The 23,724-nt window shown below is 42.9% G+C and overlaps 1 protein-coding gene across 3 annotated transcripts in view; it reads left to right on the top strand.

Moving 5' to 3' along the window:
• Positions 1 to 23,724, top strand: part of Mxi1 (MAX interactor 1, dimerization protein) — a 65,868-nt gene that overhangs the window by 33,441 nt on the left and 8,703 nt on the right. For all 3 annotated transcript variants that reach the window (XM_057779713.1, XM_057779714.1, XM_057779715.1), the window contains exon 3: positions 2,315 to 2,344. In XM_057779713.1, the coding sequence (XP_057635696.1) occupies positions 2,315 to 2,344 (30 nt within the window). The remainder of the gene's footprint in view (positions 1 to 2,314; positions 2,345 to 23,724) is intronic.

Genomic DNA, 23,724 nt, shown 5'->3' with positions numbered 1-23,724 from the left:
TTAGGAAACTGTGAACCACGTTAAGTAACCTTTCCCAAAGCTACACAGCTAGTGTGAGTGCCAGGCTTTTGTTGCCTGACATTGTGGGTGTGTGACTTGTGTACATTGGTGTTCCCTGGTGTCCCTTTGGACTGGTCCACTCTGCTTGTTCTCCTCTTCCTTCTAGTTGAAATAATCCCTTTAAGGGGGTTCCAAACTTGACTGATACCAAATATGTCCATCAATTAAGCCCCAAATCCAATGCTCCCTTCTCCAGGGTTTTCTCAGTAACCCCATATGGGAGAAAACCACTGTCTTTGCTCTCCTGTGACAGTTCGTGTCTTTCTTTGTGAACTTAGTTTACCTTCAGTTACAGTGACTCCTGTACATGTGTGAGTTCCCCAGCCAGAAACCCTTTCGTTCCTTGGAGTCTGAGTCGGAGAGCATTCAGTATTTGCTCTCTTAATATTCTATGTAAGAGGAATAAACACTGGGAGACCAAGGCGGGATGGAAGTCGTTAGTATGTTTGTGATTGTTTTGTTTCTTGCTATTTGGGAACCACATTAAATTCTTTGGTGGTGTAACTAGACATGTCATGCGTTTTCTACTTCAGTAAAAAGGTTCAGGTTCTTTTTTTTTTTTTTTTTTTTTTTTTTTAATGAGACAAATAATAAGTCTGTTCAGGACAGGCAGAAGGGACCTGCTGTTTTAATTTTGTTCACAGCAGTGGGCCCGATTATGCTCCTTTGGTCTCAGCTTTTTATAATAGGCTCAGTATAGTGTTGGAATTCCACCATTGGTTATCAGTGAATGGATTATTCTTTGTGTTTATGGCTACCAGTGGGATTGCCAGATAGGTTAGCATAAGTTTATGGTAAACTTGCATCTACTTTTCTATAAATACAGTGTTGCTGTTGATGGTATACTGTGGAATTTTATAGATAGATTGTCTCTTATTCTGGTATTACTTGTTATCAGTTTTATTTTTAGAGGAAGGCAGCTAAACCGAAACTTTCCTTGCTAAGAGGGCACAGGAAATCTCACCATTGATTTTGAAGGATTTTTAAGAAGTTAAATTTCTCAGCCAAGCCTTTTGGGAATTACTGAGATATCTCTGCTGTGCATGCCTGGCAGTCTGAGTTCAGTCCCTGGCACCCACGTAAATGTGGGCGGAGAAACCCTACTCCAGAGTTGTCCTCTGGCTTCCGTGTACACCACGGCACACGTGCCTACACATGTACACACGTATACAACATCAGTAATGGGTAAATAATTATATCTGCCATTTCCTTTTTCACTTTTTTGCTTGAGCATTTCATGCAAATCAAAAAAAAAAATCAAAACGGAATCAACGTAGAGTGGTAGACTTTAAGCTCTGAGCTTTAAGGTCCAGGTTGTTTGGTTTTATAGTTTCTTTAGCCTGAATTGTACGCACATTTGCTGCTCATTTGGCTGAACTCTTGAGATATTCTAAGATTCTTTTTTCTTTTTCTTTTTTTGAGGGAGAAGTGCTTCTATTTAAGATAATCTCTTTGCAATGAGTGTCAGTCTTTTTCATCATGTGGAACTTTATGAAATTGCCAATAAAGCAAAAGGTAGACAGACAGAAACTCAGTCCTCTGGCTGTTGAACTCAGGAACCCAATTCTCACAGATTGTGAGGCTCACAAAAATACTTGTTAAGATTTATGAATCTACTGTTAAATATCCATAGGGGAGGGGGATAAAGTTAAAGCAGTCAGTTATGTGTTATTTTGAAAGCATTTGACATTAACAAGGGTACGTAAAGTGATATGGGGGCGTTGTAGCTCAGCTGGAGAGTACTTGCTAGCATTCATGAGATTGTGGGTTGGTCTCAGTGCCACATAAAACCAGGTGTAATCAGGCATGCTTGTAATCCAGCACTTGGGAGGTTCTCAGTTACACTGTGAGTTTGAGGGTTCCTGAACTACAGGAAACACGGGCACTCACACAATGTAAAATGATCAAAGTTTTAGTCCTGACGACAAGAACTTAAATTCTCTTTTATCAAAGTTGTGTTTTAAATTCTGGGCTATCACAGTAGTAGCACACTTATTTAAGGGAACTAATGTAGGATAATTGTGATTCTTGCTTACTAGCTCACTATATTTTGCTGTTTAGCATAGATTTGTTAGCCCTTGTAACAGTCATTTGAGGCAGGTGTAGCGACTCAGGTCAGCTGAGTTGAGGTATAGAAGTCTGAACGCTGTGTTGTTGAACTCCCTGGTTATGGTAAACTGCTGATGAAGCCGGGGTGCCTTGTGTCTTTATTAACAAGCCTGGCTAACGCTCTCTTTTTTTCTTCTTCTTTTAGATCTACACACAATGAGTTGGAAAAGAACCGGTGAGTCAGTGATGAAGTGCAGCTTGTGTTTGTTTGAAAGTAAACTTAGCGTTTCACCTGAGAAATGAAAGTGGTTAACAGTGATGGATAGTTGTTATTTTATTTTTAAGATGTGTAAGTTTATCGATTGTGATACATTGTATTTTCTGAAAAAGGTGTTTTAAAAAGTAAGCATGGTACTGAGCTCATTTGAACTTGAGTTTGTGGGATGGCTTCCTTTCTGTCTTTGAGAACAAGTTAGCTGGGATAGGTTCATGGCTTAACACATGGTCTGGTTAAAGGATTGTGTTTCTGGATTAGGTAATAAAGTGACAGACTTGAGTGCATTGGATCTTTGCGGTTTGCTCGCCCGGTTATTCATCCACTCAGCAAATGCTTGCCGATCAGAACTGTGCGGCCACATTGCCGGACACACTGGGGAGTTTGCTGAGAATGGAGAAGGATGTTTAAGGCCATTTGGTCCTTAAGGAACTCAAGTTTTGTGGGTGTGAGAGAGAGAATTGGGTACAATAATGGAGAAACAGGGTACTTACTAAAAGATCATCAGGACGGTCACTTAACTATCATTTGAAGGGGGTCTTGAAAGGCTCTGTTAGACAGTGAGTGAGCAAGAGGTTCTACATGAGCATGAGAGATGGTCACGTGCACAAGGCACTGGGTTCCATCAGTGACAGTAAAATGAAACAGAAACTTAGAGCATGGAGCGCCAGGCATGGCGGCACACATTTGAAGACCCCAGCATCTGTGAATCTGAGGCAAAGGAGGATCTTGAGTTCAAGGTTCACCTGGGCTGTGTAATAAATTCAAGAACAATCTGGTCTATTTCAAACAAGATCCCATCTCAAAAATGGGATTGGAGAGCTGGCTCAGCAGTTAAGAGAATTTACTTTCTCACAGAGGACCCAGGTTCAGTTCCCAGCATCCACATGGGGGCTCTCACAACCACTCATTACTCCAGTTTCAGGGATCTGACGCCTTCCTCCGACCTCCCTGGAGGCACACACATGGTACACATACATACAGGCTAAACACTCAAATATACAAATAATACAAAAGCAACAAAACAATAAGACAATTAGACTATATCTTGCTTGGGCCACATGAGTTAAATATTGCTAAACAAGTGGATTTTGTAATTATTTCCTCCTTATGGATGTGGCTCTCATTAAAAACCTGGCAAAAAGCTTTTAACATGCATCAAGACAGTGTTTGGAAATGATGTGGGTAAGGACTTTGAAAGAACTGAGTAAATTTTATTTATTAATGCATATCATCACTGGCTTCATCACAGCATAGAAATGCAAAGGTGCTGCTTACCACTCGTGTAAACAGCCCCCTGCGAGTTGTCTAGTCCTCTGTCCTGCTGCGATGCCGGACGGCTTTGCAGAAGGCTCAGGCTGGGACCTTAAGGCGTATTCCATGGTCTTCTGCCGACCGTCTCGCAAAAGCTGACCGACAGCCTTCATTTCTTCTCTGATTATTTTTCCCCTTTCATGCTGCTGTTTGTCTGGTTGTTTCATTCTTTTCCCCATTGCCTGGGCCACACTGAAAGGTGATGCGGTAACCTTTCCGAGACACAGCCAGCCGTGAAGGCTTCTTATCGTTAGGAATAAACTGTAAGGTAGCAACATGCACAAGAGGGCCAATGCCAAAAGAAAAATCAAATTGAATACTTATGCCTTTCCTCTGGAAGGCTGCCAGCTTATGGTTGAGCAAGACATAGAAGATTTACAGGGGTGGGGGTGTTTCTCGGAAAGACAGCACAAGAACGTTTAAAAGCTCAGCCTGTATCTTAGATATTTTTAGCGCCCACCAAGTATTATTTAATAGTTGTTATTTCCAGGGCACAGTTTTTATTTACACTGTTAATTTAAAAAAGGTCACCGTGGATTTTGAGGCTTTTGAGGTCAGCGGCCTTAGAACACGCTCTTCACTGAGGGAATGAGTCTGTCAGAGCAGCAGAACAGCCTGTCTTCTTCTGGAAAAGGCGTTCCTGGAGTAATTTTGTATTCTTGAAATTTTGCCACTTTATATATACATATGTATGATATATATATGTCAGAAAAAGTTTTCTTTTTAGTTTGCTCTAAAATCTCGACCTAAAGCTCTCTGAGTTGGTGGTTTTCACTGAGGCCAGTGCAGTGGGAGTTAGAGTAGGTGGTGCACAATGTTAACGCATAGTAAGGAAATTCCAGGCGGTTCTCCTAAAGCCCTGAGCTTGCTGAAGCCTGGGTTCTGGCCCCGAAGAGATAATAGCTAACAAATGTTGAGGTTCGTAGTCTTAGGTCTGAAAGCCCCAAAGTGGAGACTTGGGGCCAGGGACCCCTATAGTACTTGGTTCAAATCTCCATTCCCAGATGCCTGTAGCTCCCTCATTCCGGAGCTTTTCAGTGGCTTGGACACTTGGGGAGATCTCTGGAACTGGTTTCCTCCTGGCATCACTGAGTTAGGAGGGCATGCTGAGCTGATGCAGAACACGTGCCTGGTCGTGTTGTCTCCACACAGGCCCTGACAGGCCCAGCACATGCATGTTCAGTGGCTCCACTTTCCTCAGGAATCTCTGTGAATTGACTCACGGTAAATTGTCCCTCGGGAACCCGTGTGAATTGTCTCACGGTAAACTGTCCCTCAAGAACCCGTGTAAATTGTCTCATGGTATACTGTCCCTCAAGAACCTGTGTGAATTGTCTCACGGTAAACCCTCACGAACCCGTGTGAATTGTCTTGGTATACTGTCCCTCAGGAACCGGTGTGAATTGTCTCACGGTAAATTGTTCCTCGGGAGCCCGTGTGAATTGTCTCACAGTAAATTGTTCCTCGGGCACCCGTGTGAATTGTCACACGGTAAACCCTCAGGAACCCGTGTGAATTGTCTCATGGTAAGCTGTCCTTCAGGAACTGGTGTGAATTGTCTTACAGTAAATTGTTCCTCGGGAACCCGTGTGAATTGTCTCATGGTATACTGTCCCTCAGGAACTGGTGTGAATTGTCTCATGGTAAATTGTTCCTCGGGAACCCGTGTGAATTGTCTCACAGTAAATTGTTCCTTGGGAACCCGTGTGACTTGTCTCATGGTAAATTGTCCCTCAGGAACCTGTGTGAATTGTCTCACGGTAAATTGTCCCTCAGGAGCCTGTGTGAATTGTCTCGTGGTAAATTGTCCCTCAGGAGCCTGTGTGAATTGTCTCATGGTAAACTGTCCCTCAGGAACCCCTGTGAATTGTCTCATGGTAAACTGTCCCTCAGGAACCTGTGTGAATTGTGTCATGGTATACTGTTCCTCAGGAACCCGTGTGAATTGTCTCACGGTAAACTTCATGAGTCTTTGAGATCCAGGTATTAGGATTTACTTGTCTGTTGGCTTACATATGAGTTTGATGCTTTGACAGAGAAGAGACTGTTCAGTGCAGGTCTGGATGCCACTTCATTGGGTTTTCATTTCCTTACCTCAGATTACTGGTGATGTTTTCTGCAGATTCAACAACTTCAGCAGGACTTCAGTGGTCAAGTACCTTAGTGCTGACTGCAGGGGAGATCGTTCAACCTTAGGAGATGCCATTCAGCTGAAACACAAGGCTCACCCTTATTACCGCTTTGGCAAAGCTGGGAGGGCCAAATGAGGACACTGGACTAAGAACGCCTCGCTAGGCGGAGGGGCAATGGCTGTGATAAGAGAATTAAGTTCAGTGGATGGTAATGGGTGTCCTCCATACGTAAAGACGTCGGCATCCCTGAGGGAAGGATGATGTAAATAAACACTTACAGAGGACCTGCTCTGCTCCTCATCTCACAGGGCTGTTCTTATCCCAGAAGGTAGGAAAACAGAAACTGGAGGTCATAGAGTATTGAAAACTGGCTATCCTGGCCATCACAATTACCATTTGAAACAGGATGGATGTGAACATGAAACAATCCTGACCGTGACCCTGGCTAATATGGTGGCTATGTTATTATTAAACTTTCTCTTTAGTGACGATTAATAAATACCTGGTATTGTGGTACATAAAATGAAAAATATGGTTTAAACTTTATCCTGTATCCTTAAGGTTAAAGTCGTCATGGTTTGGTATTCATAGGTTTATCTTCTAATGCCATGATCTAGTTTAGGGACCTGTTAATGTCTAGAAAGGGGCACTGACAGTGTTTTCAAACTGAAGCCCATTAGTAGTGTGTGATTTTGTGAGCCAGAGAAAAGAGGAGAAAACCCTGTAAATGCAGAACCGCAAAACCTGTTTAAACTCGATCATGACGTCAAAATGCTGTGTGCTGTAGTAAGAGACACCGCTATATCACCAGGAAGAATGTGTGCTGAGCCGTGACGCCGTAGGAAGTGGTCAGTGCGACAGACCTACAGAAGCCGGACGCTGGCACACAAAGTTCAGTCCTGCCGGTGAGATGGCTCACTGGGTACAAAGTGCCTCCCGTGCACAGATCTGACAGTGTGTATGTGTACTCCAGCCCGGGCACAAATCTAACAGTTTACATGTGTGTACTCCAGCCCATGCACGAATCTGACAGTTTACACGTGTGTACTCCAGCCCATGCACGAATCTGACAGTTTACACGTGTGTACTCCAGCCCATGCACGAATCTGACAGTTTACACGTGTGTACTCCAGCCCATGCACGAATCTGACAGTTTACACGTGTGTACTCCAGCCCGGAATCCACTGTGGAGGACAGACTTTGTTTCACAGGTCATCCTCTGACCTTCCCATGTGCACTGTGGCCCATGTGCCCTCGCTGTGTCATATACATCATACACACGTGCATATGCAATAAAAATTATGTCCAGAAAGTAATAGATCACGTTGATTGGTGGGTTAGCAGAGTCCATCACATTACTAATAGGAGGTAAGACCAGAAAAGCAGTGTGGGATTGGGCTGTGGGGTGGTGCTTGTACTTCATTTGATTGGCAGTGATATTTGAGGCTTGTGTTTGTTCTTGTGGTATTGGGAATTGAACGCAGGGCCCCAGGCTAGGTAAGTGTGCCACTGAAATAACTACCCAACCAAGAGGATTTGAGGTTTTGTAGGGAAGATAAAGGGGTGACCAGAGCATTGACAGAGGAGGGGCCTACCAGCTGGTGTTGCCCACCTAAGATTCCTGTTATCAGAACGTGAAGGCTAGCCGCTACTACGTAGCCAATTTGAGGCCAGCCTTGGGTACATGAGACCAATTAGTAATTAATAATGAAATAAAATGTAGCTATAGAACATGGGAGACCGGTTTGGGTGTTTTTGAGATGGTCCGTGAAGTAAAAGGTCTGGGGACGGAAGAGGACAGGATGAGAAGTACTCAGTATTGTTACCTGCCACTGCTCGGTGGGCTTCCCGGGTATGCTGTGGGTTGTGGCATTTCTCTGTGTGCAGCCCCTCAATTCCTCCTAGTTAAATCACATAAAACCTATGACCTGCGAGTCCCACGACTAACGTCCCATAGGAGAGTCCCTGTTTCTGTGCTCCACCCCCACCCCACAGAAGCACTGTGCTTGCCTGAGGACTTCTGTGCTTGTTTCTTCTGTTGGGAAGCCTTTCCTCTAGTTCTCAATCATTGCGTACTTCTCAACCTTAGATGTCTCCTCAGTGGTAGAATGTTTCTCTGTCGTGAGACCCTGGCTTCAAACGTAAAGACGCACTCTGTCTATCTACCTAGCCAGTGTATCAAATTATAGTTACTAAGGAAAACTGAGGAATATATAAAATACCCTTGAGATCTCAGCATGAGTGATAATTTCACAGAGGGAAGTAGAAAATTTAATGAATTATTGAAATGTAAGCAAAGTATATGATCTAAATTTACAAGTGGAAACATTTTTTGGGATTTTTTTACCTGGCAGAAAACAAGTCTCTTTTTTGAGATGCTTGGTGCCTCCTCCTGTGCACTGTGGTATTGTGTACTACATAGATAAGGGCCCAGACATAGATAAAAGGAACCCGTGTTCTTGATAAAGTTTACACTTTGTGAGATCTCACTCATTTCTTATTGTTTGCAAATGGTTAAGCATTTTTATGAAGAAAACTCATGTATGTATAGTAAAAGGATAAAAATCTCAGAACTATGATTTTAACTTTGTCTTAAATTTTTATTTTTTTATTATTTTATCTTTTTGAGACAGTCTCATCTGTAGTCCCAGCTGGCCTGGAGCACAGAGAGCCACTTGCCTGCCTCTACCTCCTAAGTGCTGAGATTAAAGGCACGCTAGAATATTTGATGTGTTCTGTGTATCACAAGTGCTTAGTCATGGTAATGAGTACGTTTTTTTTTCTGGACTCTATCATGTCCCATGGACATTTAGATAAACTTGATTTCCCTTTTGACATTGACCCTCTGTATGCATGCTGCTAAATTAGAGTTTTATTTCTAGAGTCCAGAGATACAGCGGTTTCAACAGTGATTGCTTTGGTCTGCCCTCATCCGACTGTTGAGAATTCCTTGGTGGGAAAAGCATTTCTTAATTTGGTTTTAGCTACAGGTTCTGTGTGCTTGTAGGACATTTGTTTAAAAAAATACTGTACACTTTTATGCACAGCAAGTACATTCTGGGAAAAAGAACACCTGTCTTATTAGGAAGAAATCCTTAAACTGGCTAGGCTGAACTTTCAGTAATGCCTTAACTAATAGTATTTAAAGCAAAATTAAAGTAGGTTTCTGTAGTTTTTATCATGTTTGTCTCACAAAGCAAAATTACTTATTTGTGTATAATTAAATGTCTGAGGAAAGTGCATGACCAAAAGAGATACGTGTCATCTTGGCACTCCTGTTAATGGGGAAAATACCATGTTGACTTTATTTTTGGTTGGAGTTCTTGTAGCAGGGACACCTTAGTTGTGAAAGTGTGCATGTGTTGTGTGTGTGTGTGAAGGTTTTTTTTTAAAAGGCAACGATAGCACAGCAATCCATACGTCTCCATAGATCATCAAACTGATCTGGCCTACACTAGTCCTCAGAAGCCTAGATTTCCTAATCCCCAAGCTGGTGAATAGCAAAGCTGGGGTAGAGGCCTAGATTTCCTAATCCCCAAGCTAGAACTCACTCACACTACCGTCTAGGCACATATAAAACAATGTATTTTTCAGAAACCCTGTCTTGACCATACATAGCGGCCTCTAAACTCTTGAAAGTTCCCTTTTATGTCACTTCTTTGACTTGTCATATGCACGACTCTGTCTCTTTAGAGAGCACACACCTCCCTTCTAGACTGGACGCACCCCATGTGAGCACAGGCTTTGGTAACACGAGGACCTTGCACTCAGTTTTTAGGTGCTTTTGACTAACAGGTACCCAAGTGAAGTAATAACTTTCTGTAGCAGGTTGCATCTTTTGTCAGATTAAGAGGAAGAAGTTAAATGTCAAGTCAAATTTAGCTGTGCCTCCTCCTGTTCTTCCTTCTCGTGCTCCTCTTCTTCGTGAATCCTGCAGCTTCAAGACAGAAAATATTTTAGGAAGATACAGAGCGAGATACTTGCAGCCCTGCAAACATCTTCCCCTTCCAAAAAAAAAAAATAGTTTTGTTCTCCACTCCTGCTTCAGAGAACAGTTTGTCCCCATAGGATATTCTAGGTAAATGACCCACTTAGGAAATACGTGGTGACTGCGAAAGTGGGTGTGTCACGGGACAGTGCCTCTCGAGTGGACAGTTCTGCAGATGCCGTGGTGCATCTTCCATGTTTCAGCTGGTAGAGATGACCAAGTATTCAGTTATAATTTGACTTTTACTATAAATGGCATAAAAACCAAGACCCATCTTTTTTTGCTCTTAAAAAAATACACATTCTTTCACATTTTATTTTTTTTAATTGAGCCAAGTTCAGTTTTGTAGCATAGGTTGGCCTTAAAGTCGTTTTTTAGCCTAACAACAGTAAGTGTTTGGCTCCTTTAAGAACTCATCGATTCATTTGTGTAAGATGAATTATTGGACTGGGGAGATGGCTCAGTGGTTAAGATCATGTACTGCTCTTCCAGAGGATCTGATTTCTGTTCGGAGCTAGCGCACTCTCTCTGTCGTTCTCTCTCTCTCTCTCTCTCTCTCTCTCTCTCTCTCTCTCTCTCTCTCTCGCTCGCTCGCTCGCTCGCTCGCTTCAGAGTGATCAGGTGCTTGTGCACATTCTCTCTCTCTCTCTCTCTCTCTCTCTCTCTCTCTCTCTCTCTCTCTCTCTCTCTCTCACACACACACACACACTTAGAGTATTTTTAAATGAATTGGCATTTACCTATCATTTAAAGTGTTGAACTGGACTCTGGGGGATATCCTGACAACCTGAGTCCAGTCCCTGGGATCCACATGGTAGAGAGAGAACCAGCTCCCCAAGTTGTCCTCTGACCTCCATGTGCAGGCCACATGAGTGTTCCACATTGGTCTTAGAATTTACCAAACTGGGTGGTGGTGGTGCACGCCTCTAATCCCAGCACTCTGGAGGCAGAGGCAGGCGGATCTCTGTGATTTCGAGACCAGCCTGGTCTATAAGAGCTAGTTCCAGGACAGCCAGAGCTACAGAGTAACCCTGTCTCAAAAAACAAAACAAAACAAAAAAGCCATAATAAAATGATGAAAGTTAAAATTTTAAACTTTTGTTTAAAAGAGTGGATGTCAAATGGCTCAGCAGCTAAAAGCATTTGCTAGGATCTTCATGGTTGTGCATCAAGAGCTCTTAACCCCTGAGTCATGTGTGCGCATGCGTGTACAGTGAACTTCAGCTATCCACTCGTGTCTGCCCTCCTCTTGAAGCAAGCCTGCAGTTACAGGCGTGTGCCACCCTGCCAGACTCTTCTGTGGGTTCTGGGAATCTGAATTCAGTGCCTGGTACCTGAGCAGTGGGCATTTAGGCCAAGCTGTGTCCCAGCCGCCCTGATGTTCAAGATGTTTTTGTTATTGTGTGTGCATGCATGCCATGGTGGATAAGGTGAGAAAAATGTCACCGTTGGTTCTCTCCTTCTATCATGGATTCTGGAGGTCACACTCGAGTCATCACAGGAACTAGGTAGAACATTATAAAGAACACCTGATGCCCTCTCCTGGCCTCCACACGTGCCCAGACGTGTGCACCAGCACGCATGCACACATGTACACATGCACACACGCATCAGTATTTGATTTCATGACATTCGAGTGATATAGAAATGTTTTTAAACACTGGCTTGAAAACAGAACCACTTAGCACTTCCGTTTTAAAATACTATTTTTCAGAGGGTGGCTTTTTATTGAAGGAACTTTTGGAAATGGTATAAAGAACTACTTTATACCATTCTATCTCTGTCTAGGATTGTTTATTTATTTGTTTAATGGGGGGAGGGTGTTCAAGACAGGGTTTCTCTGTGGCTTTGGTGCCTGACAAGGAACTAACTCTTGTAGCCCAGGCTGGCCTCGAACTCACAGAGATTTGCCTGCCTCTGCCTCCCTAGTGCTGGGATTAAAGGTGTGCGCCACCATCGCCCAGCTCTATGAATTTTTTTTTGTTTAAATTTTGGAAATCTGGATTACAAACATGTCTGAATTTCACTTTGTACAATGAACCCGTGTTTCCTGTGAAGTGAAGCTTAGCCTACTATCCAGGGTTTCTCGGTGCCCTTGATAGAGCCTGGAATCACGGGGTCCAGAGGGGCCGGGTGTCCAGCAGTGGGCAGCAGGGAAAGAGCAGCTTCTCTGTTCCCAGAGTAACACAGTTTGGTCTCTGCACCCCATTCCTATTTACCCCATTTCAATTTACATTGAAAATAGGAAATACTCAAAATGCAGGTTTAAGATTTTCCCCTAACTCCTTGGGTTTGTTTTGAACTTTCTTTGAACACTAATCTATGACAACTAATAATAAGTAGTTGTCACATATCTGTGCTGGTGTCTCCTGTATACCATTAACCTCAAGCTGGAGTTTTCTGATTTGAAATCTCTGGTGGAAAGAGGAGTCCATTTGAAGTGGCTTAGTTCCCGGCACTGACAGACTCCTCGAGGTAATTATAAGTCCACTGACAAGTACTTATTAGCGTTGGACTCTGCTAGTTACTAGGGAGAACGAAACAAGTCCTGGGTCCTGCTCTTGATTATAACCTAACTAGGTAGAGCACAGGTGTTATTACAAAGCCCCTCTAAAGAATATAATTAGGTGCTGGGTTGCAAGTGTGGCAGATGGGAGTTAAGGTAAACTCATTGTGGGGGCTGTTGTGGACTCCGGCTGGTGTGAACAGCCTGGTCACGCTTGCTGATTTCTGTGATCTGCATAGTATTCCAGTAGTTTACTAGAACAGGTCTTAGGTTTTCAGTATGTCCGTTTGACTTCAAGTGTAGTTTGTCCCTTGCTCTGAGGTGAAGTCAAACCGTTCAGCATGGATAAGATAGACGGGCGCTTGAGTGTTTTCAGAGAATGGGGTACAGCCTTTTATTCATCTGCTTCCCTGCTGTGTCCGTGGCAGCTCAAATACAGTCTTCTGTTTTTCTGAGACAGGGTCTCACTATAGTCAACGGTAGCCTTGAACTTGTCTTCCTCGGGCCTCAGTTTCCAAGTGCTAGGATTATAATTTACTTTTTATTTTATGAGCATTGCTTGCATGTATGTCTATGAGAGGATATAGGATCCCCTGGAACAGGAGTTACAGACAGTTGTGAGCTGCTATCTGGGTGCTGGGAATCGAACCTGGGTCCCCTGGAAGAACAGCTGGTGCTCTTGACCACTGAGCCATCTCTCTACAGCCCCCCAAGTGCTGGAATTAAAGATGGTATCCCCACTCCAATTTTATACAGTGCCACTTTTAATTGAAAATAAAATTATTTTCATACGATGTATTCTGGTCATGGTTTCTCCTCTCTCATCACCTCCTAGATTCTTTCCAACACTTCCAACTCCATGTCTTGTTTCTCTTTCTGTTAAAATAACAGACAAGCAAATAAAAAAGACAATCAAGGATAAAACAAAACAAAGAAAAAAAGAAACAGCATAGAAATGTAACAACACATATAAACACACGTGCACACACAGACTCACACAGACAAAACCCATCAGAACACAGAATCTAGAGGCCATGACATACAGGCAAAAGAAAGTAAGATAGATGTGCTCCAACAAAGTGTTAGGAGTCGAAAAAAAATGTTTTATCCATTTAGCATGTGTTTATTTCTCCTTTTGTTTTCAAGGTGATTTGTTCTTCGACTCAGTGATATTGTAGTTGAAAATGAAGAGCAGCAGTGCTCTCCACCTGACCAGTCAGGAGCGATTCTTTATATGCTGCTGAGTATTTGACTGGGACTTCTTTTTTTTGGGGGGGGTGGGGGGGGTTTGAGACAGGGTTTCTCTGTGGTTTTGGAGCCTGTCCTGGAATGACTGGGACTTCTTTACATGGAAAAGTTTCTTGAAGATTCTTCATAATTGCATTATAGAAGAAATTATGTCATAAGTAGTTAATTGACATCCAGCGGAAGCATTCATGTTGCTTAATTTCCCGACAAACACCATGATGGAAAGACTTAAAAATGAACTCAGAAAATGCTGAAATTAGATTATCGGGTTCTGTTAAATTGTTACATATGTCTTGCTTAATTTCTGTTTATTAATTTATATCCACCCAATTATAAAGTAAATTTGGAGGAAACAGCTGAAGAAAAAGTCCGAAAATACCATGGAGCTTGTTTTGTGTTGTCCGTCTGGTAGTGGGTGTGGGGCCCGTCCTCAGGTGTGGTTTGTGTCTCTAGTGAGACTCCCTCCTTGCAGGTGATCGCAGTGCCATCTTTAATAGTTACAGTTGTCCCGTAAAGTTTTCCCTCTCTTTGTGGTGCAAATGTTGGTGAAGGCCCAAGTGCCTTGTGAAAATAAACAAAAACTTGAGATTGCCACACTCCACTTGAAGATTTTAGCTGTTTGGGGCTTACAGGAGTAAGATTAACATTTACAGCAGTGTTGGGACAGGATGAGGTCAACATGTATAACGGGAACTTGCCAGGGCCCTAAGTCTTTTAAGCACCATTCTGTTTCAGATGAGTGGTGAAGATGTTCATTTGAGTCTCTAGCACGCCCTGCCTGAGGCAGGCTTTGTAACTTAAAAGCACGCCCAACCCTCTGTCTTAAGCTTGCCTAAGAACTGATGCTGGGCTAGAATGTAATGTCAAAAACCCATGCAGGGACGCACATTCTCTCTCTCTCCCCCTCTCCCTCTCCCTTTCCCTCCCTCCCTCTCCCTCCCTCCCTTTCTCCCTCTCTCTCCCTCCCCTCCTCTTCCTCCTCCTCCTCCTCCTCTCTCTACTCTCTCTCTCTCTCTCCCTCTCCTCTCTCTCTCTCTCTCACACACACACACACACACACACACACACACATTCTCTCCCCCCACACACAAACACACACACACTTCATAGAATGCTCTGCTTTTCAATACTTTGATTCAGAAGTGATTGGAGCAAGTCTGGCTCATTTGAAAGACCCTAAAACTACATGAGAAAGATTTCATAATCTGGAAATGCAAAGGCTAAATTAGAATATGTGAGTAATTTTTAAATTGTAAAATACACATAGATTTCTTCACCAAAACCATGGCTAAACTTTAGGAAACTTTACAACCTAAAGGAAAAATTTCCAAATTTTCCTTCCTTCCTTCCTTCCTTCTTTCCTTCCTTCCTTCCTTCCTTCCTTTCTTTCTTTCTTTCTTTCTTTCGAAAAGGACAGTCCTACTTATGTATGTTAACTACAAAGGATGTTATAACCACAAATAAAAACAGATTTAAACAACACTTTTGGGCTTTATAAGAAGATGATGGGTGTGTGTAACGTTTGGGTCATGGCCAGGTGGAAGCTTCTCTGGGTCGTACCATTCACTGGTGCCACTGCCAAGCGCAAAGCTCTCGAGTGTTTGGATTGTCACTGTGAGTAGGGTCATTATGCCTATATGTCTTTAAACTCTTTGGCTCATTTTAGTCCAGCACAGTTCACAGTTAGTCCTTTACAGATGCTGTGAGCCACCATGTGGTAGCTGGAATTGAACTCAGGACCTCTGGCTAGTGCTCTTAACTGCTGAGCCATCTCTCTAGCCCCTACAACTATTCCTTTATAGAACACCTTGTATTTTGTAAAACTAAAAAAAGAAAGAAAGAAAATTCAGTCTCTTCCAAGTAAGTTTCTTTTTTTAAAAAAAACAAGTTTTTGTGATTTATTATGTATATTGTGCTCTATCTATCTGTATGCACACCTGAGTATCAGAAGATCTTGCTATAGATGGCCATGAGCCATCATGTGGTTTCTGGGAATTGAACTCAAGACCTCTGGAAGAACTGTCAATGCTCTTAACCACTGAGCCATCTCTCCAGCCCCTGTAAGTTTCCTTTTCAATTAGAAATTCCACCTTTGCAGGCGAACATAGCACAGGTTAGGTGGAGCCGAGGGGCTTGCAAAGGAGAAGACTCTTCCTTAGAACAGCTGGATGCTGAATTCCCATAAAGCACTTGAAAGCATTTTTTATTGCTGTATGTTGGGTCATATGAGGAGTAAGTGTGGTTTTCTTGGCTTGCAATGTTAAATTCTGGTGTTTTTAAAGAAAAATCGAATAAATAAATATTGAGTATTTCAGCATTTCAAAGGATCTTGCCCATATCTTTTGCAAATAACAGATGTTGGTGACCCCCAAATGCTGTTTCAGGCCTTTGACCCTTCATTATTTGAGAGGAAATATATGAAGGCAGGTTTGGCAAGCATAATCTCTCCAAGCCCTATCAGCTTCTCTCATTGGACAGCGGTTTTTACTTCTTGTAGCGGTGTGCAGCCCTGGTAGCCTTCTCATCTACTGTGATGGATCGCGGCGTTTTCACTGTCAGAGCTAACGGAACAGGTTCCCTCCACTTGGCTTCTCCTTTCTCTCAGATCCATGGAGTTAAATGAATTCTTCTATTGACGTAATCAAAGTGTGCAGTTATCTGTCGACTAAAAGTAAATAAAACCAAGGAAATCTTACTGATAAAGCAAATTGTATGTGGAAAATGAGCAACATTGAGCTAAGCTTGGAGGAACACAAGGTAGTCCTGGAGTTCCCGTCCCTCTCTCACTTTATATTCCATGAGCTTTTCCAGCAGAGTCTGACTGGACTCAGACAAATGCAGATAGAAGCAGCTCAGATACAGAGCTGTGACCATGTGCTTTAAGTCAGCAACTTTGGCTCAGTCCCTTAGGAAACCTTCTTCTCTTCAGAGAAACCGTTTAAAAATACAGTCTTAAAAGATACAGTCCTTAAGGCACATTCCATTGTGCTTGCTTTAGAAGGACTTGCTGGTCAGTCCCTACTACACACTGAAGAACTTCACCAAAGGGGCTCCCGCTTGGCGCCAGGTGTTTTGCTATGCTAGGCTACCTCCAAAAGAAATTCAGAAACTACTCTTATTTGGGCTCTGTGGTTAGGGACACACACATGATGTAGGGTAATGAAAGACAAAACTCAGACAGTGGAGTAATTTAGAAATAAGACGATGTATCAAAACATCAGTTCTGTGTCATTACTGAGATGTGGCGTATCTTAAATTCTGTGAGCTTTACTTTCCCAGAGGTTCTGAACGGCCAGTTAATGCTTTAAGTTCGTGAAGCAAAGCACGTTGGCCAACATTTGTTCTTTGTTGTCCATTTCCTGTCCCAAATTTCATCACCCCTCCCTTCCCCCAAACAAACCACAACGTTTTGATTTGGAGAAAATTACAATAAAACGGGACTTTAAAAATAATCCGAGCTAGCTTAACTGAATTGGCGGGTGTCCAGCAGTGTCAAACCGTTTGCCATCTGCTAGGAGTGAGCATGCTTCCCCCTGCGAATCACCCGGCTCTCTCCGTCTCAGGTTCCTCGTGCTCAGGGCAAACTAAACATCCACATTTCGGGGACGCGTCAATCCTAGGCTTGCTCTTGTTCATTTAATAAATCATGTCTTTCTTCCTACGTTTATATACCCCCTTAAAACGAGCTGTTATACTAACACATCTGAGAAGCGGGGCCATTCCAAAGGACACAGGCGTCCATTGTCACTTTTAGTTTCTAAACGGTTAAATCATGAAGCAGGCTTCAAGGTCGCTGGTGCTGATCGCCACTTTATTGAACTTCATTTCTCTGCCGTCCTGAACGGCAATTTGATTGCAGTAGAGCGGTTGTGCCTACCCCTAGGTTGGAGTGGGGTTCGTTGTGAGAGTTTGCCATGAGCTGGTGTGGAGGAGATGTAACTCTCGCAGCATCTTGTGTATCACAGCAGCTTATCTCTGCGTCTCCCCTCTGATTTGCCAGCACGTAGGAAGTTTGTTTTGGTTTCAGAATGTACTTTACCCCATGGTTGCTGGCAGGGTACAATGCTATTGACATCACTGTGTTTCAAATAGAAAATTAACAAGTAGCTACTGTTGTGATTGCAGATTGCCTTCCCAGTCCCTGTGAGAGAATGCTTTTTCCTCTGGACAGTAATACTGCTCAGCCCCTTGGTACCATTAAACCAGCCAATGGGGGCTGCCAGAAAAGGGATGAACACCCACAAAGGACTGAAGAATAGAAAACTGGTAATAAGGCAGAAGTCTTTAATCTGTTTCCAAACTGATGTGAAAGATAATTAAAAAAAAAAATCTCTCGCACCCACAGCTAAGTTTTGACAGTAGTCCAGGTCCAGAGCCTGATCCCTCCAAAGAGTAGTATCCTTTCCCTCCACTGAAACCCTGGAGAGTTGCCAAAAGAAAATAAGCTATTTTGTATTTAGAACAAATTGCCACTGTTTTCTCCAGCGATGCAGCCCTATTTTCCCAGACCTTGAAACCTGGAATACAGAAAGTTCTTGTGTGACTGGAGAAATATGCTGAATGAATGATGAAGTTGGGTTTTGTTTTTGTTTAAAGAAAAGAAAAAGAAAAAACCCAACAACCCCAAATCCTTATAAACAGGTAGAGAGAGGCCGAAGGCATAGAAAGTAGACTGAGCACAGAGTGCACATGAGTGAGCCGTTCTTGTTACGTCTTAAGCGCTGGAGGCTCCTGCTGGGATTTCCAGTGAAGAGCATTTGCTTCTAGAACAAGATCTTAATGATTTTTTTTTTTTCCCCGAGTGAGGCAGGCTGTCTAAAATGAGGTCTTGAGCCTGGCGTGGTGGTGAAGATGGTGAGTGAGTGCCAGGCCCATCTATGGAACAAAAGTCACAGTTTTGTTTTTTGTTTTTTTTTAAAAAATGGAAAAAAAACTAACTTTTCTTTAGAGATGAATGCAGAACATTTGAAAAGAAGTAATCATTTGTGTGTTCTACCTGCTAGTCTTGTAAACTCCGTGTAAAGATAAGGTCATCTGGATGTCGTGCGCACGCCCTTACTCCCAGAGCTCGGGAAGCAGAGGCAGGTGGATCTCTGAGTTTGAGGCCAGCTGCAGAGTGATCCAAGACAGCCAGGGCTATGTAGAGAGACCTTGTCTAGAACAAAACATGAAAGCTGTCGGGATTTTATTACTGTTTTCTTCCTCTACATCACTGAATATAAATTTTTCAACTTTTTTTCCCTTATACCTAGGTTTTTGATCTATTTGTTTTCTTCATGATTGCTTTTTGGCCATTAATACTTGTAATTGTTACTACTATTTGCACTTAAAATTCTTTTAAAAATGTATTTCTGCCGGGCGGTGGTGGCACACGCCTTTAATCCCAGCACTTGGGAGGCAGAGGCAGGTGGATCTCTGTGAGTTCGAGACCAGCCTGGTCTACAAGAGCTAGTTCCAGGACAGACTCCAAAAAACCACAGAGAAACCCTGTCTCGAAAAACCGAAAAAAAAAAATGTATTTCCATTATAATGTATGAGTGTCCTGCTTGCATGCATGTCTGTGCCCACATGCATGCCTAGTGCCCGTGGAACCAAACCCCGTATCCTCTGCAAGAGCAGCAAATGCTCGTAACAGTTGAGCCTTCTCTCCAGCCCTTGAACTCGAAATTTTAAAGAAATTTTCTGCTTTCTAAAAACTATAAAGTCAAAAACTTGAAATTGACCCAAAAATAGACTTTAACATATTTTAATTTCTAAGTTTCATTTGGCATTGTTGTGCTAGCTTCTTATCACTGTAAATACTTTGATAAAGTTAACCTATTCATGGGTGTGGTTTTGAAAATATGTGGAAGAGAGAGAACGTGAGTATGAATATGGGTGCCCACAGTCATCAGAAGGGAACATTGGAGCCCTTTGAGCGGATCTGAGCTCCTGGCCTTCTAATGGAAGAGTAAGCCCTCTTAACTCCAGCCCCCATCACGAGTCCTGTTCTTCAACCTTCTACTATTATTAAAAGAGATATCAACTCTAATCAGGTTGAAGATTTGTTGGTTTCTTACTTCTTTGGTAGATCACACCTTAGCATGTAGTGATTATAATTGCATCAGTGTTATTTATTCAGAAGCAAACTCACAAATGCTGCCCTAACATCCAATTATACTGTTGATAGACTCTAGAATTGATTACTAGGCCAACTTTGGTGAGGGAGAGGGATCCACATACATGTACTAGAAGTTTACTTCTTCTCCCTTTATGTGCTCACTTGAGTATTGGGAAAATTGAAATAATTAAAAGTATAAATTTAATATCACTAGAATATAATATGATTGGGGCTGGAAAGATGGCTTAGTGGTTAAGAGCTCTCGATGCTCCTGCAGAGAGGACTGGGCTTTGGTTCCCAGCGTCCATAGGGTCTGTGTCACAATGGTCTGTCGCTCCAGACCCAACTCTAATGCTGTCTTCTGGCCTCTGTTTGCATTGCACAGACATGGTGGTGCGCCTACACACATTTCAGGGAACATACAAATACATCTCTTAAAAAGCAGTATAATTAATACAAAACCCTAGTATTAACTATTAAAGTCATATGTAAAGGAAAGTCTCACGAAAGAAACATTAGTTTGTGAGTTGAAAATTCTAACAGATGACTGGGTGTGATTGCACACACCTATAATCCCAACATTCAGGAATTGAGAGGCCAGCATGGTTTACATAGCAAGATTTGAAAAGCAAAATGGTATTAAGTGCCCACCGTTTGGACAGTGGCGAGAGAAGCAGTCCAGACGGTGGGCAGGGCTAAAAGCATGTTTGGATGTGGATGAGATACACAAGGGAATGAGTGTGGGAAATGTAGCCGCAGGGGTAGGGTAGGAAGTAGAGAGCAAAACTGCATCTTCAAAGGGGCAAAGGTTGCTATTGGCAACTTTGAAGATCTTTATAGTTTCTAACTCAGCGGCTTGCCAGGTGGGGCTTGCTTCCTGATGGGATGACATTGTTTTGGACTCACTGGCCCTTGAGTTCCAGCCTACATGAAATCTTTCTTTAAAAAGTATATAAACTTGTCATAATTTGTCAAGTGCTCAGATTACCACTTCCTTTACACACACACACACACACACACACACACTCTCTCTCTCTCTCTCTCTCTCTCTCTCTCTCTCTCTCTCTCTCTCTCTCTCTCTCACCTTGTCTCTGTTTCATTTTTCTTAGCACTGCTCCCCTGTCCATTCTTTACTTTCCAGATCTTTGAGATACATGATCTCAGCTGTTGGTCAGAAATGACATTCTCACGTCCAAAGCTCTACCCAGCACTTTGAACACAGATTTCTGGGGTCTTAGATATTTGAAATAATGTGATGCTTGGTGGCTTGTTTTTAATTAAGTTTAAAAGTTTGTGTTTGTTTTTCAGAGAGAGTTTAATTGTGTTTTATATCCCTGACTGTCCTGGAACTAGCTCTTGTAGACCAGGCTGGCCTGGAATTCAGAGATCCGCCTGCCTCTGCCTCCTGAGTGCTGGGATTAGAGGCCTGCGCCACCATTGCCCGTCTTAAAATTTTTAAATTGTGCATATATGTGTGATCTCTGTGTGTGAGTATATGCACATGAATGCAGGCACCTTTGGAGGACAGAGGACATTGTGAGATCCCCTGAAGCTGGAGTTGCAGGTGGTGGTGGTGCTGGGAATTGAACTCCAGTCCTCTGCAGGAGCAGTGTAGCACTGCTAACACTCTTACCCTTAGCCATCTCTCCGGCCCTACTTCTTCTAAGTGCATTTGGATTGGGTCTACTTATTTGTATGTAAAATAATGTTTTCCCAGATTTTTTTAAGAAAAATATGACTTCTGGAAGACACCATATTTAACCTTAGGTCTTCAGATACCCTCTGGGTCAATGAGGAATATCTCCAGGGGTGTGCATAGCCCACCTTCCGAACTACTCAGATTTATTGTGAGCAAGTGGTTTTTAAAGGCTTTCCAGTAGGTGTAGTTATATTCTTAGTGGGCTAGGGGTCGGAGGACAGAGAGGTCATGAATTTGTGTTTATTCCAGCTACATTTCAAGTTTCAGAGCCCTTTCATGCCAAAGTTAACAATATGGGGTGTGTGTGTGTGTGTGTGTGTGTGTGTGTGTGAACTTCATTGTGACCCTTGTTGATACTTCTGTGGCTATTTTATGATACCAGCTGAGAAGAATATGAAGTAAAGGCAGTTTCTTTTTGAAAAGTATGAAGAGGGTCCCAGCTCATTTGTTGTCATTGAGCCCCATGGCTGCCATGGTCAGGTCTCACACTAGGGAAAGAGCACTTGCCAGGTTACTACCTGGCTGTGCAGTGGAGTCGTGAGCTGTAGACGAAGCACAGTCACCAGATACTGGTTTATGGAAGCAGCTTGTTGAGCATCCTTGTTTTATAAACAGAATAAGGTGAACAGAATATGATCATATATGTTTTCATAAATAAAATTCATGAGCAGAAAGCAGTGTGCTTGATTTATCTGGATCCATTTTTAATGCTAGTTTTTAAAGTAAGCAGACAGATTTTTGTCTATCTTTAGAGCTTGTCAATACATTAAATTATAGAGAAACTTGTGTCTATAGAATGTGTAGGATAGCAGCTAACGGCTGTCATATGCAGGAGCGTGGAGGGAGTGAGGAACCTGGCCACTGGCCAGCAAGTTTGAAGAATGCGGCTCCCGGGAGGACTCCCAGCCCATTGCGTAAGGTTCAGCAGAGAGGAAAACACAAGTGCTGTCCCTACCCTGTGCTTGCTTTCCATTCTGATGCAGTTACTTGGCAGAGTCTCGGCATCCCGTAGTGGAAGAATGAAGGACTGTGCCTCCCAGGGCATCGACCAGCACTGTGGGGCCAGCAGGGTTAGGTTTCTCACTGTTGGGCAGGGGGATTAGAGTTTCCAGAGAGGACTCAGGAAACACCAGAATCAAAACCACTACCATATCATGTTTGTTGTTGTTTGGTTTTTTATTTTCTTGATGTTTTCTGAAAGGGGATCCTTTCTTTCCCCATCTGTATGTGCTGCGTTTAGTTGGTGCACCTACCCTTTAAAACTCCCTGTTTGTTTGTGATGCCCTGTTCAGGACTGCACTTCACACAAGGATTGGAATAAAAGACATTGGTTCCTTCAGGGGAAAATGATCCCACCCGGCCAAAATAAAGGCAGACAGATGCCAACTGGTTTTTTGTTGTTTTCTTTTGCTTTTTTTTCTGTAAGGGGCTTGTCCATTTTGAAGGTGTGGGCAGTTTTGATCGGCTTTTCTAATAGAGTTATTGGCTAGGAATTGCTACTTGAAAAATCTCACTTTAAATCAGACTTCAAAGTATCTTTGAAAATAGGAGTGCGTTTGTACTCTCTCCATGCTTCCGGTCTTAGCTAGCAGACTGGGTTTTCCTCAAACGCCGGCCCCTGTGGCAGTATCCATCTCCAGCCTTGCTGTATACTGTCATTCATGCCGACTTAAACATTATAGTTAACAGTGTTAAATGAAAGTTCAGTGAGTGCTAACCAGGAAGTTAACATTAAAAGAAAAAACAACAAAAAGCAAAACATTTTCCATCAAGTCTAATTCCATCGATCTTATAATGTGACGCGCAGGGCCATACCTTTTACAAAACGTGGTTCTGGATATCAGTTCTTCTTAGAGGCTTTGAAAAACATCATCATATGTTTGGTTTTCCTCAGTGAGTATGGGTTTGCAAATCAAACCAGACCTTCTGTGTCTCTTGTGGTCCACAATTTGGCAACCCCTAACAGGAGGTTTCTGAGCCACCAGTCACATGGGAAAGACCAGATGGCATCAGAAGACAGGCCTGTCTAGGTCTTTGGAGCTGAGCCTGTGTCTAGTTAGCCACAGAGACATGGGGTAAAGGCTACAGAGAGGCAGTGTGGTAAGTAGACGGAGTGGCCGTGAGGTTCTTTTTCTCAGAATTTGCTGGAGAGAGAAAACTTACACAGCAAGGAAGGGCTGACTCACCTTAGGTTTATAAGCGGAGCTTACCCGCTGCTTTAGAAGGGGGTGGCAGTAGACATGTGGGATTCTGGAAAGCACTGTTCCCTCTTGGTTAGCCGGTGGCCCTCAGCGGCCAGTAAACCTTCCTTGCTTTCTTTCCAAACGCCTATTTCACTTTCAGTTATGGAAACT

Source organism: Chionomys nivalis, chromosome 8 (assembly GCF_950005125.1).
Source record: "Chionomys nivalis chromosome 8, mChiNiv1.1, whole genome shotgun sequence".
Classification (NCBI taxonomy): Eukaryota; Metazoa; Chordata; class Mammalia; order Rodentia; family Cricetidae; genus Chionomys; species Chionomys nivalis.
This window is presented reverse-complemented; position numbering and strand designations above follow the sequence as displayed.